At 46.6% G+C, this 14,317-nt stretch overlaps 1 protein-coding gene across 1 annotated transcript in view; it reads right to left on the reverse strand.

Moving 5' to 3' along the window:
• The window catches only part of LOC135202431 (activating signal cointegrator 1 complex subunit 1-like), a 326,707-nt gene extending 313,043 nt beyond the window's left edge, over nucleotides 1-13,664 (reverse strand). The window contains exon 1 of the mRNA XM_064231827.1: nucleotides 13,526-13,664. Within this exon, the coding sequence (XP_064087897.1) occupies nucleotides 13,526-13,590 (65 nt within the window). The 5' untranslated portion in view covers nucleotides 13,591-13,664. The remainder of the gene's footprint in view (nucleotides 1-13,525) is intronic.
• Between the last annotated feature and the right edge of the window lie 653 nt (nucleotides 13,665-14,317).

Raw genomic sequence — 14,317 nt, forward strand, 5'->3', positions numbered from 1 at the left:
GCAATAGATAAAATAACACAGGGAAAAGGGAAATAAATAAACAGAAAGAGAGAAAGCAACGTCCTGGAGAAGTTAGGCTAACCGACCTGGAAGGGAGGGCGCCTAACCACTCGGGAGCTGGCCTCTGCTGATACGTGAGTACGGAGGGCGACGGCCAGGATGGCAGGACTAAAAGAGAGGACATAGGTCCTAAGACGCCTAACAGACCTAGACAAAGGAACATGCATGCATGAACGCTGAGCTGAGGTTAACATAGGCAAGAGCTCAATCGAGCTAGCATCCCCGTGATAAGTAAAATACAAGAAAATCTTGCACAACACATAAAATGTAATCATATAAATACTGCAAGGTTCCAGCTACAATGGTATGGAAGACCGAAGAAGCACGAAATAATGAAACACGTGGGACGAGCCGACTGGGACAACTCTGTAGCCATGCCGCTGAGGGCGCCGTCATAAAACCTAAATAAAAACGGTAAAACAGGCCCTAGCTGGCTAAAATTACGTGAAACACTTTAGCAGTACGTAACTTAGCTGCGGCGATGGCTTGGAGTTCTATGACGAAGAAGTAATCCAAAAACGCAAGCACAAAAACACAGCGAGAAAAAACGTGTGTGCAAGATGAAGCTAACGAAAAGGATGACCGCTAGAGGCGCTTGTGCTGGCGTTGGGAGCGCTGGTAGTAATAGTTACTGGAGTGGGCTGCGCATCAGCCCTCTCTAGCAGGGAGATTCTGTAGAAGGATGGATCTAAATGGTAAGAGACCCGTGGTAGTGGTTTCACTCGCCCCCGAAACCATACCGACACCTTTTATATAAGTTGAGCGAGTCAGAATACTCTGACATCCCATTTTAGTTTTTTCTCTGGTAATGTTAGTAATATTTACCTTAGAAATATGTGCTAAAAGGATATTTCACGAAGCGACACGGGCTGAGCCCAGAAATTCAAATACCTTGCGGTGGTAGCGCCATTGTTCGTGTAGGTGACACAGATCCCGCCCACTTTCGGGAATACCTGGTACTGCTGAGCTTAAGACTTCAATTCGCTGAGCCGCAACGTCCATCTGTGGGGAGGAGGGAGGTCTCTGATTATGTAACTGTTTGGTAAGTACAGTAGTACCTCGAGATACGAAAGGCTCTACTTACGAAAAACTCGAGATATGAAAGCCAATGCGAAAAATTTTACTGCTCTACATACAAAAAGTTTTCAAGATACGAAAGGTTGTTGCTGTAAAGTCCCGAGATTCGCCCAGACCACCGAGAACAATTTTAAAACTCCCACGCCGCCAACTGAGTAAACTCGCCACCATCCTCCCGCTCTCCCATTGGTTCCTGATGCTAGTCACCCCATAAGCTCCTGCTCTCCTATTGGTCAGCATCTACCCCTTGTGCTTTAAGTATTCTATTGGTAAAAGGATGCTGTAAATTGAAAAACTTATTCATGCAATACATTTAATACAAAAAAAAAATTAGGTAAAGATAGAATAAAGAATAGAAATGAATGGTTATTATACTGTTTGGTAGTTTCAGTAGTTGAAGAGAGATAATGAAAATTTATGGCTTACTGTGTAAAGTGATTGCTTGGCGATCATTCGATACTCGTAAGTGCTGGATGTAAACAGACATTTGGAAGCTTTTTTTGTTTGTTTATTATAGTTAATGGTTACTTAGGCTCCGCCCCCAGGATGCCGTATAAATACGACGGAGGAAGTAGCAGCGGGAGGAGGAGATATAGAGAGTGATCGTAGAAGGAAGAGATTGTAAAAGAGAGAGATCACCCGTTAGTAAGAGCCACCGATCAGATTATCAGTGATCGTCAGAGAGAGACTAGAGACGAAGGAACCGACGAAGTATCAATCAAAAGAAGAGTTGTTCGAGAGTTGGTTGGATATTGGTCTTGTCGTCTTCAGGAGTGGATGGCCGTGTTTTCTAGACGTCGAGCAGACTTCAGAGAAGAAAAGGTCCTGTTACAGGTGTTGGAGAATTCCTGCCTTACAAGAAGATTAGTTTCTGCAATACAGAGTCAAGAGGACGTCCGCAATCGCCGATCTACATTTATGAAGCCAGCGCGTCGAATCGCCAAATCGAGTAGCAAGTATTTGAATTGCCTCACTGTTCCCCCAGTTCATGCAGTGTAAGATTCTATCTTTTTATGTAAATAGGAGATACCATTCTGCATTTACCTTTGTTAGTAAGCTTGTAAATAAACCTTTGTTGTGTTAGTGTTTCTTTCTATATTCGTATCCCCAGTTTCAACTGTTGGTGTTGAAATATTTTTTTATTATTTCATATTGAACCTGAAGCGGACCTCTCTCAGAGGCCGTAACACTGTGTCGACCCTTTCCAGGATATTTCGACACCGTAACATTGTCTCTGAGATCTCAGATCCGTAACAGTACATGCAATAGTACATTTAATAAAAAAAATTGTGAATTAGATATCATAAAATATAAAATAAATCAGACTGCCAACAAATACGTATTTTTTAGAATTCTTCTTCTGTTTTATTATTACGTTACCTATACGTATGTTTCATTATAGCTGTCAGTAACTCGGTATCTCCATTAGGTAAAGATAGAATAAAGAATAGAAATGAATGGTTATTATACTGTTTGGTAGTTTCATTAGTTGAAGAGAGATACTAATGACAATTTATGGCTTACTGTGTGCTAGGAAAAATGATTGCTTGGCGCTCGTTAGATGCTCGTAAGACGGGTAAGAGCTGAATGTAAACAATCGATTGGAAGGTTTGTTTTTGTTTGTTTGTGTATTATAGTTAATGATTAATTAATAATTATATGAAATGAGTACATACTGATTATTTATACATTTTATTGGCATATTCTAAGCTTTTAGCTCTTAGGTTTAGATGTCAGAATCATAGACTAGGCTACAGTAGCAACCGCTAACTAGGAGGCTAGGCTTTTATGCTAAGGGACATATGCTAAAGTCCTAATAAAATGAGGTTGAACATTACATGCAGTTGAATATTACTCAAGTATGTACAGTATTTTGCCATTTTGGAGTCATATTTCTTCCATCGGGTCAGCGTTGTAATCCTAGAACATGTGTTTTAGGCCTGGAAATATAATTTACTGGGGTGTTTTTGGAGGGCTTGGAACGGATTAGCCATTTTAAATGTAAAATGTGTTCCAAGATACGAACAACTCATGATACGAAGGCCGCCTCAGAACGGATTAATTTCGTATCTCGAGGTACCACTGTATATGTGAAACCTTATTTTATCATTAAAATATCCTTTTCACATAAGTGACTTACCAAACAATTACATTAGCTGACTCCACATTACCCGGAAGGTGGGTGTATGGACAGCTTTCTGAATAAAAATAAGTCATGTGCTCACATTATATATAATGTCTGCAGTACCTTACCTTGTGAGAGAGCAGCTACAGGTAGATACTGCCTCTGGTCGGCGCTCTCATCACATGTACGAGACGTGGCAGTAAAGGCCAGGGTCGTCTCTACTAATGGTGGGATTTTTGCAATCATGGAAGTTCACCAATGATTGACAAAAAACAACAATGATTTGCCCTTGCCCTGGATGAAAAGACCAGATAAAAAACCATATAAAAAACCATCACCTACACTAAAAACCATATGGTACCCTTAACCAGATATAAGGACTGGTGGGTACTTCAGGTACATGTACCCCCAGGCTTCCCACAAACTCAAAAACCTCAAATTCAAGGCAAGGAGATAGTAGAGGGACAAAACCGAGTCTCCCTATGCTTCCTCTCCCAACACCATTCCCGCTACTAACAACGGTCCCAATCTAAAGCAGTTTTCGTAAGTAGTTTCTACCTCCTTCAAATAGTGAGATGCACACACCGATTTTGACCTCCAGAATGTAGTTTGCATAATGGAGGATAGACACATATTCTGTCTGAAAGCCAATGACGTAGCTACTGCACAAATCTCATGTGTCTTCACTTTCAGCACCCTTAGAGCATGTTCCTGAGTTTGGGCATGCGCTTCTCGAGTCAAACTCCTCAGGAAAAAGGACATTGCACTCTTTGAAAGAGGCCGAGACGGGTCTTTCACCGAGCACCAGAGTCGGTTCGACTCTCCTGTCACAGTTTCTGTCCTAGTCAAGTAGTGTCTGATGGCTCTGACCGGACACAATGTACGTTCCTCATCTTCCGACCCGACTAAGTCCGTTAGGTTCTTTATCTTGAAAGAACGGGGCCAAGGATTCGAAGGATCCTCATTTTTAGCGAGAAAATCTGTTACATAAGAGCAAACTGCAATGCCCTGGGGAAAACCCACTTCCTTACTCATCGCCTGCAACTCGCTTACTCTTCCCGCTGTGGCTAAGGCGACTAGGAATAGTGTCTTCCTAGTTACGTCCCTCAAGGTTGCAGGATTCAATGGTTCGAATCGGGGGCCGTTGAGCCACCTTAAAACTATATCCAAAGGATCTGATCAGGTCACTGATGTCCTGATTTGATGAAATGTCAAGGCCTCTATGCTTGCAAACTGATGAAAGCATGGCCCTATATCCTTTAATAGTTGAAGTGGCCAACTTCTTGGTGTCCCTCAGAAATAACAAAAATTCTGCAATTTCTGTTATAGATGTCTCAGAAGAGATGCTATGTCGTCTGCACCATGACCTAAAAACTCTCCACTTGGACTGGTAGAGCTTGGCAGAAGAACTTCTTCTGCAGCTAGCAATAGCCTCTGACGCCCTTCGCGAAAACCCTTTTGCTCTGACCAGGTTCCTGACAGTCTGAATCCTGTCAGGCCAGAGCAGACAACCCTTGGTGATATCGGTTGAAATGGGGTTGTTCGAGAAGCGATGGATTTTGTGGAAGTAGTCTGGGAAAATCCACCAGCAGATTGAGAAGGTCCGGGGACCACTCTTTCCTGGGCCAGAATGGCGTTACTAGGGTCATTGTCACATTCTGGTGTGATTGAAGCTTGTTTAAGACCTCTCTTATCATCCCGAAGGGAAGAAAAGCGTAAATGTTCAGTCCTGTCCAATCTAGCAGCATCGCATCTGTTCTCCACGCTAGTGGTTCTCGAATCAGAGAACAAAAAATGGGAAGGCGATTGTTCCTCGATGTGGCGAACAGATCTATTGATGGTCTTCCCCAAAGCTTCCAGAGGTCCTGACACACTCTCTCGTTCAGGGTCCATTCTGTTGGTAACACCTGATTTACCTGACTCAGTTCGCCTGCAAGTACGTTCATTCTCCCTTGCACGAATCTTGGAAAAAGGGTGATCCTCTTCTCGTTCGTCCAGGTGAGGAGATCTACGGCTATCTTGCTGAGAGAGAACGAGTGGGTCCCTCCCTGCTTCCGAACATATAACAACGCTGTGGTGTTGTCCGAGTAGACCGCTACGTTTCTTCCAGTGAATAAATGGTTGAACACTTGTAGCCCTAAGAGGATGGCCTTCAATTCCTTCCCATTGATGTGCAAGGTCTTTTCTCATTCTGTCCACAGACCTGACACTCTCCTGTCTCCTAGGAGGGCTCCCCATCCACTGTCTGAGGCGTCTGAGAAGAACTGCAGGTCGGGGTTCAACACGACTAGGGAGATTCCTTCTTGTAATCTTTCCCTCGAAAGCCACCAATGGAGACCCATCTTTATCTCTTCCGTCAGGGGGAAAACTAATGAGTCTGTGTCTTTAGAGACCAACTTGCTTTCAGGAAGAACTGAAGCAGCCTCATGTGTAGGCATCCTAACCTGACAAAACTCTCCACTGAAGCCAGGGTCCCGAGTAGGCTCATCCATTCGAGCGCTGAGCAGGACAGGCGAACCAGAAATTGCTGGACTGTTGACAGGCAGGACTCTATCCTCTTCGTGGAGGGAAAAACCCGAAAAGCTAAAGTCTAGTATCATCCCTAAATAGAGAATCCTCTGAGTTGGAATCAATTGGGACTTCTCCGTGTTTACTATGATACCCAATTGTTGTGTCAAAGTCAGTGTCTTCTCCAAGTCCTTCACACACTGACACCTGGATCTGGCTCTCAGGAGCCAGTCGTCTAAGTAAAAAGCTGTGTTGATGCCCATCAAATGCAGCCACTTTCCCAAAGGAGCGAGAATCCGAGTAAATACTTTAGGGGCGGTTGACAGACCGAAGCATAGGGCTCTGAACTGGAAGACTCTCTTCTTGAAGACGAATCTCAGGAACTTCCTGGAGTCCTGATGGATGGGGACATGGAAGTATGCATCCTTCATGTCGAGAGATACCATCCAGTTGCCCGGTTGGATGGCTGACATTACCGAGCGACTGGTTTCCATTCGGAATTTCGTCTTCCGGACAAAGAGGTTCAGAGCGCTTACGTCCAACACAGGTCTCCATCCCCCTGATGCCTTGGGGACTACAAAGAGCCTGTTGTAAAACCCTGGGGAGTTCGTATCTGTTACTTCCTCTATGGCCTCTTTATTGATGAGCCCTTCTACTTCTTTGGCTAGAGCCAAAGCTCCTGTTGATCCTGTCAAGTATGCTGTCAAACAGACAGGAGTATTGTACCGGGTGGATCCTGCATAAAAGGGATCACATATCCCTCTCAAAGCACCTAAATTACCCACTGTTCTGCTCCTCTTCGACTCCATTCCTCCCAGTAGTCGTGGAGTCTTCCCCCACAGGTGTGTGAAGGACCTTCCGATCATTTCTCTGTCTTAAAGGAAGGTTTCTTGGTAGACTTGGAGGTGGTTCGTAGATTTGTTCTTGGTCTCTGCTGCCACCTCGATTTACCTCCTCGAAAAGGATGTTTTTGAAGAGGAGAAGCTTTGGCTCCTGTCGCTGGAGGTACCTTAGGTCTTCTCACTGACTGAAAGAGATCATTGGTGGACTTTTTCTTGAGGTCCAACAGCACGTTTAATGGTTTCTTCTGGAAACAGGTGAGATTTACTCAGGGGGGAGAACAACAAAGCCGATTTTTGGTTCGTAGTTACTCCTCGAGATGTGAAGGAGCACCACCGTTCTATCTTCTTTAGTACTCCCATAGTGAATAAGGCGGCCAATTCCCCTGAACCATCTCTCACTGCCCTGTCTGCACAGGACAACACATTGAGCCGATCGACAGAAACATCCTCATCTAGAGACTGGCAATCTTCAATTTTTCTGGCTAACGCTGCAATAGTCCAATCCAGAAAACTGAAGTCTTCGATCAACTTGTATAAGTTCTTCACCAGGTGATCCAACTCGGGTGAAGAGAACAACACTTTCGCAGCCGAGAACGCTGCTCTTCTGCTTGAGTCCACAAGACCGGAGAAGTCTCCTTGGGAGGAGGCAGAAACTCCCAAAGAAGGAACTTCTCCTGTCGCATAAAACCTGTAGGTTTTATTCTGCAGCTTCGATGGAGGAAAAGCGAACGAAGCCTTACCTGACTCCCTCTTCTCAGCAGGCCACTCTTCTACTTCCTTCAGTGCTTTCTTCAAGGACTGAGAAAGAACTAGTTTCGGTAACCCCGAAGGCGCTAATCTCCTATCCTTCACAAACATCGACGGAGGTGAAGAAGGCGAAGCAGTTTAAAAAAAATCCGGATAAGTCTGTAAAAGAAACCTTAACAGACTAGAATAAGCAGAAGAGGGCTTCGCATCCTGGTCTTGAGTTTCCTCTTCCGACAGGACGGTCAATACCCCGTCTTCCTCTTCCGTCTGGCTCGTTGTCTTCTTTAAAAAGACCATCAATTCTTGAAGTTGATGTTTAAAGGAACCCAAACCGAAATCCTCTAGCAAGTGTTTGGCCTTCGCATCATCCTTAGGCGAAGACGAAGTCGTGGCTGCGGTATGGCTCTTCTTCGAAAACGAACGATTGGGAGTCGAAACAACACAAGACGTATGAGGCAAACGAGTCGAAGCAGCTCGAGGTGAATGAGGCACACGAGTCGAAACAGCTCGAGACGTATGAGGTGAACGAGTCGAAGCAGCTCGAGGCGAATGAGGCGCACGAGTCGAAACAGCTCGAGACGTATGAGGCGAGCGAGTCGAAGCAGCTCGAGGCGAACGAGTCGAAACAGTTCAAGACGAATGGGGGGAACGAGTCGAAACTCCTCGAGGCGAATGAACTATCAATACACAACGAGGCGAGGCAGTCTCGCAAGCGCGCGAGCGCTGTGACGCACATGAGCGTCTGACTCCGTCCGAAGTTACGCTATCCGAAGAGGACTGATGATCTTCCCGGAAAAACTGGTCCGGTGCGATACTGCAGGAAGGTTGTGGACTCCAGTGCTCCTTGGATTTCTTAACAGGCGGCGACATCCCTCTCGTACGCTGGGCATGTCTCTGCAATGGACGCGACACTAAATCACACCACACTTTTCGCCTCAACACAGGCGACTACACTTCCGAGTCAGACGACAACTGCCCGTCACTGATATCTACCCCTTTCCAGCTGCGTTTTCTGGACACTTGCAAGTTTACTACATCGACGGAGTCGGCGACTGACCGTGGGCCAACTCCCCCAGTCTCCCTTCGACCTCCGGTATGTCTTCTCCCGGCACTCACTGGGGAGTATGACAGTGACCTTCGTCTAGGAGAACAGGGGGAACGGACAGCTGCCTCCTTGGACACGACACTGACACTTGGCCTAACACTGGCCTTTTCACTTGACTTCTCTACAAACGCACGAAACGACATACCCAAATCCATAATGGATTGCCAAGAACTCAAATTTCTTGTCCATCTTGGACTCTAACAAGGAAATGGTGTTGGGATCGGAAACATGGGATACCTGGTCTGGAGTATTGGTACTGAAGTTGGAGGACAATCAATAGGTGAAATATTCAATAAAAGTGGAGAAGATACTGACGGTTTGTTTGCCTCTGAAGGTACGGGAGCTGCTTTCCTTTTCCTATCTTTGTCCATCTTATCCAAATGAGCTTGAAAAGTCTTCCAACCTTGTTCATCTAAACTACGGCACTCATCACAAATTAATTCCTTGCTACAGCACTGACCCCTACATTTAACACATTTGGAGTGCGGATCATAACATAGTTTAGCTAATCTAGTTTTGCAACCACTGCTGCAAAACTTAACTGAAGAACTAGCATCAGACATCTTCGTAATAATTCGTTAATAACTGGGCAGCTAACTGATGAGCAAAAAAGCCAAACAAGAATTGTACATCACCAAAAGAAAAAATCCACAATGGCGAAGAAAGTCGACTGTAACACAAACCACCGGTGTTACCCCGTGGCTGGCAGAAAACGAATTGAAGTCTTAAGCTCAGCAGTACCAGGTATTCCAGAGAGTGGGCGGGATCTGTATCACCTACACGAACAATGGTGCTACCGCCGCCAGGAATTTGAATTTTCGGCTGCCAGGTAAGAAAGCGTACAGCTAATGTAATTGTTTGGTAAGTCACTTATGTGAAACTGGTAACTCCTGGGAGGTTTGCAGGGCAGTCCCAAGTTGCAGTTCAATTAAGAAGATACTATTCGTCTCGGTCACAACCCGTAGAGTTAACAACGGTATGTGCCTACACCTCGGACAATTCAACTGATAACAGAAGCATGTCACGAGGGCAATATACGTAGTATATTTGTAGGTTCCTGTACATAGACCTCCATCCTAAATTCTCTTCCATTCGAGGAACAAGAATAAGGACCGAAAGCCGACACCCTTCATTCTCTAATGAAGAGAGCGAAGGAGAAGTTTTCCCGAAGAGAGACTTCTATGGTGATAACAGGATACCGAAGACAATAGTTCAAGAGAACTGGGATGCTTCAAAACCTTCTGGATGTTCACACCTGTTCTGGATGTTCACACCCGTTCTTCTCTATCATGGGGTTGGCCGCCTACTGAGGCGACGCACCGTCAGGTCCATACAAGCTGAGCCCCTCTCGAGATATTCTTCCTTCAGCATCAGTACTTCTCTCGAACGCTAAAAATTCCAAGAATTTGAGCATTCGGCGAAATTCCCGATTATTGTAGTAACAATTATCTGGGATTCTCGTCTTGCCCACTCTGGACCGTGGTTTCGCCCAAGTGTTTACAGATCGTAGAAGACCAGAATACTCGGAGAGTGCTAAAAACTCCAAAGAATTCTAAGCGCTCAGCGAAACCTCCACTTAATTCGTCAGACGATCATCGGGTGGTGATCCTCCTGATTCCCGTAGAAATCGAGGATAGGGCAAGATCCTTCCTCAACAACGGGGACTTACGTCGGTAGAACCCGAGGGGTCCCCCCAGGAACGCAGAGCCCCTGACATGGAATCCTACGAAGAACGCTCTGCAGATCCTCCCCTTCCCGCCGCAGCCATAGGGAGAGAGGGAATGGGGGAGGAAGATTGGATACTTGCTCGCCTTCCCAGCGGTACTAGCAGTCGGAGAAGCTAGTACAGGCAGCATCACCGTGCGGTGATGGCTGCTCAGAGTCTAGGAAAACTTTACCGTCTGAAGAAAAACGTTTTGTTTTTCCCGAGGAGGGTTACGAACTCGTACTGTAGGCTAAACATCTGCCGCCACCGTGACCGTCGTCTGGGTGGGACTGAGCGAGCACCTGACAGGAGAGAGCCGATACCGTCCTCCAACGCGTCCCAGTCCTCGTCGAGGTCGAAACCTCTGAAGAGGACTGCAAGGGTGGGAGCACCCACCCCCGGTCTCTGTGTGCGTGGTACCAGCCACCAGACCGTCATGTGAACGGTGCTGATGGTCACTCTGAGAGTCTGGGAAGCATCATTCGTCCTGGCAGCCAGCCCCCCACGATCTCCTCCAACCACTTGAGCGAGGATCTGTTGGTCCCAAGACCGAGCCAGGCTCGTGGCCGGACTGAAAGAAGTGCATTCAACACGGTCACTCCTGTTCGCCTCGTTCCTCCTGGTGTAGCCTGAGTAGGTTGAAGGGACAGGTGAGGGAGACCTGACGCTCCTACCCTGTCTTCTAGCAGAACCAGTAGGATGGGAGGACTGCGGCGATCAGGGGACTGACAGAGTCCGCTGTCGCAGTGGGAGCGAAAGAAGCCTGTCTTCACGGCGCATCACAACGCTTGGACCAGCCAAGGCTGGTCCAGGCAACTGGGGGGACCGCTTCCTCGCCTCCAGCCCGGCTGCCGGTCCGGGACCGTCACGTCAACCCTGGGTACCGGCGGCCTCACCAAAGAGGCGATCGCCGGCCTGGTGGGGAGTCCCCACCTGGGCGACTCCCACCAGTCTTTCCGCCCCGTGCCTGATCCTGGCGCCCGAGCGAAACTCGGGTTGCCTGGGTCTTGGGCTGCATGGTCACCCTGCAGGTGACCGTACACTCGGTACCTCTCGCGAGCGAGAGGCCGAGACGGTACTTGGCGTTGAGGCAGAACCTCTGGCGCCAGGAGAGGAGGTACTGGTGTTAGCCGGTACCCCTCCGGTCCCCGTCATCTTCTTCCTTGCGGAAGGAGAGACGGGCCCCATTCCCAAAGGAACAGGAGGACCAGCGGAAGCCCCAACTGTCCCACCAGAGTGGGACAGACCCTTAGACGTCTCTGAGCGAGACTTCTTGGGGGGGAGGAGGCTACCTTCTTCTTCTTCGGCTGGGGGGCCTCGGAAGTGGAAGGGGAAGGGGCGGCAGAAGATGACAGCGACACCTTCCTCTTCTTCTTGGACTTCCTCTTCGCTAGTTTCCTCAGGACAACCGACAGGTCCTCCATCCAGGACGGAGTTGGGGCAGTTGCCAAAGCAACACGGCCCAACTGCACCTGTCCGGAGGGACCTGCGGGAGTAGCAGTGGAGAGAACGCTTCCTCAAGGAGGGCTACAAAACTCTTACCTGGCAGGTGAAGCATCTGCCACACCCGAGACTGGTCAGTCGCGCAAACGCGACCTACATCTGGGTGGGGCTGAGCGTGCACCTGACAGGCGACAGCCGATACTGTCCTCCGACTCTCCAAAGTCCTCGTTGAGGCCAAAACCTCTCTGAAAGAAAAGGATTGATTAAAAGAGGGCTGGATGGCCCCCCTCCACTGGTCTCTGTGTGCATGGACCCGCGGGAACGTCACGTCAACCCTGGGCACCTGACGATCGCTGTGAGAGCGATCGCTGGTCTGGCGAGAGTCACCCGAGCGACTCCTACCATCTTCCGCTCCGTGCCTGGGTCCTGACACAGTAAGCGTACTCAGCAGTCTGGACCCTGGCTGCACGGTCACCTGTAGGTGACCATACACTCAGTAACGCTCGCAAGCGGGCGGCCGAGAAGGTTCCCGGTCCGGAGGTGGAACCTTCGGAACCGGGAGAGGAGATACCAGCGGTGGCCGGTACCTCCATGGTACCCGTCTGCTTCCTCCCCTAAGAAGGAGAGACGGGCCCCGTTCCCGAAGGAACGGGAGGACCAGTGGAAGACCCACCTGTCTCACCGGAGCAAGACAGACCCTTAGAAGTCCCGTGACGAGACTTCCTTGGGGGGGGAGACCACCTTCTCTTTTATGGCAAAGCCTTAAAAGTTGAAGGGAAGGAGGCATGAAGATATGATGATCTCGAAGAGGAGGATGACGACACTTGACGAGCTCTCTTCCTCTTTGGTTTCTCCTTCTGCCAGACTTCTACCATCAGGAGTAGATAAACCTCACAAGGCAGCGCGACAGCTTCGTCCAGTGACATAACTCCCAGGTAGTAGTGGTAATGAAAATGATTATCCGCAGGGGATCAGTACACACACTCGAGGATCAGTACGCAACATGCTACAAGTCATAGGTACAATTCCAAGGTTAGGATAACCAATATGAAGAGCATCCAATCAATACTGCTGAAAAGACAATCACCACTAGTCTGTAAAATAAGGAAAAAAATATTAAAGTAATGAGGATACTCCTCACACATCCAAGGGCACTGCCCTCCGAAGTGAGAGGAGATCCCCAAACATCAACACCGCACGCCCATCCTTCTACCTTCTTCCGATAGTAAGTGAAAGGAAGAAGGAGAAGAGAAATTACCATAACAACAAAACACGGACAAACCTTTGAAGTTCCCTTGGTAATTGCCAAGCGTAAGCGTAATTTCAGGATGAATACATGTCCCATTACAGGATCAATATCACTTACATTAAATTCATGTCTCATCCTCACGATAATACATATCTCGTCCTCATGCAGGTCTGAGCCAGTGTTAAAGGGCAAAAGAATGTAAATAATATGTTGGCATACCTTAGCCGCTGACTCTTAACACAAGTAGAGGGGCGGTTACAAAGGCTATCACAAAAAGTGGGTTTGTATATTAATTGAAAAACCAAGGACAAACCTATGTTTAGTATTAATATCAAACACCATATATGCATAATTATTTAAATACAAAAAATAAACCAAAAGGATCCCACCGGGAAAAAAGATCAACGACCAGTCAGCCGGAGCTCACAAACACACGTCTTCATCGGAAGACAGCCGAAAGCAAAGTGGAGTGTTTACATCAGGGCAGGCTAGCCTGCCCCACAGTACATAGTTACTGCCTAACCCCCTTGTTCAAGATTCAACGGCCATAAGTCCAGCTATGCCGTAAGTACATTCCTATTGTTAAAGGACCGAAAGGTTTGTATTACGTATCGGAACAAAAGTTAATCAAAAGTTCTTAATACTTAACAACATTATATCATACCTTGCTACTGGCACTACAGTCTGAAATTTGCCGTTGTCAAGACGATCAATTTCAAATTCTGGCATCTCAGAAGCACAATCCACTTCGTCTTGATAAACGCTGTCCTCTGTAAATGATAGGAAATAATCATGGAAATAAATTTCTGAAAATTAATACTAATTCTAGCCAGTCTAAGAACATGACTAAAAACTGGAATTAAAAATAAAAAAATTATGTTTGTGATTATTACTGCATCTGTCTTAAAAAGTTATTTTACTGTTCTTCAAAATATCATTATCAATAGTACAGTAAGTTCCAAAACTGAAGCGACAAATTTCAGAGAATTTCGTTCGAAATTCACTAACTGGCAACTACAACTCGTAGCTGAAAAATATATCTACAGTGACAGCTCTATCAAGCAAAATAAAGCTAACATATGATGCACAAATATCAAATCTATGATATTTATAACAATCATAAGAAAAAATTACGGTAATAGTAATTATTTTAAAGTATAGCAATTACTTCAAGCTATAGAAACGAAACAATTTGAAATTCTCGTTCAACACAGGATCACCAACCATTACCTAATGTAATTATTTTCGAGCAATGTGGAAATAAATATTCAATATTATAGTGTATTATCAATTATTTTAGCGAAGATGCATAAAACCATGCAAGTATCAATAGAATGTCAAGGGAAAATCTCTGCGACATTAAACATAATCAACCATGAATGCACCTAGATTCAATGGAGAAGTTGGGGGTGGTTGGTAGTTCTGATTCTAGCTTCTAGGACCGAGCATAAAACAC

Source organism: Macrobrachium nipponense, chromosome 30 (assembly GCF_015104395.2).
Source record: "Macrobrachium nipponense isolate FS-2020 chromosome 30, ASM1510439v2, whole genome shotgun sequence".
Classification (NCBI taxonomy): domain Eukaryota; kingdom Metazoa; phylum Arthropoda; class Malacostraca; order Decapoda; family Palaemonidae; genus Macrobrachium; species Macrobrachium nipponense.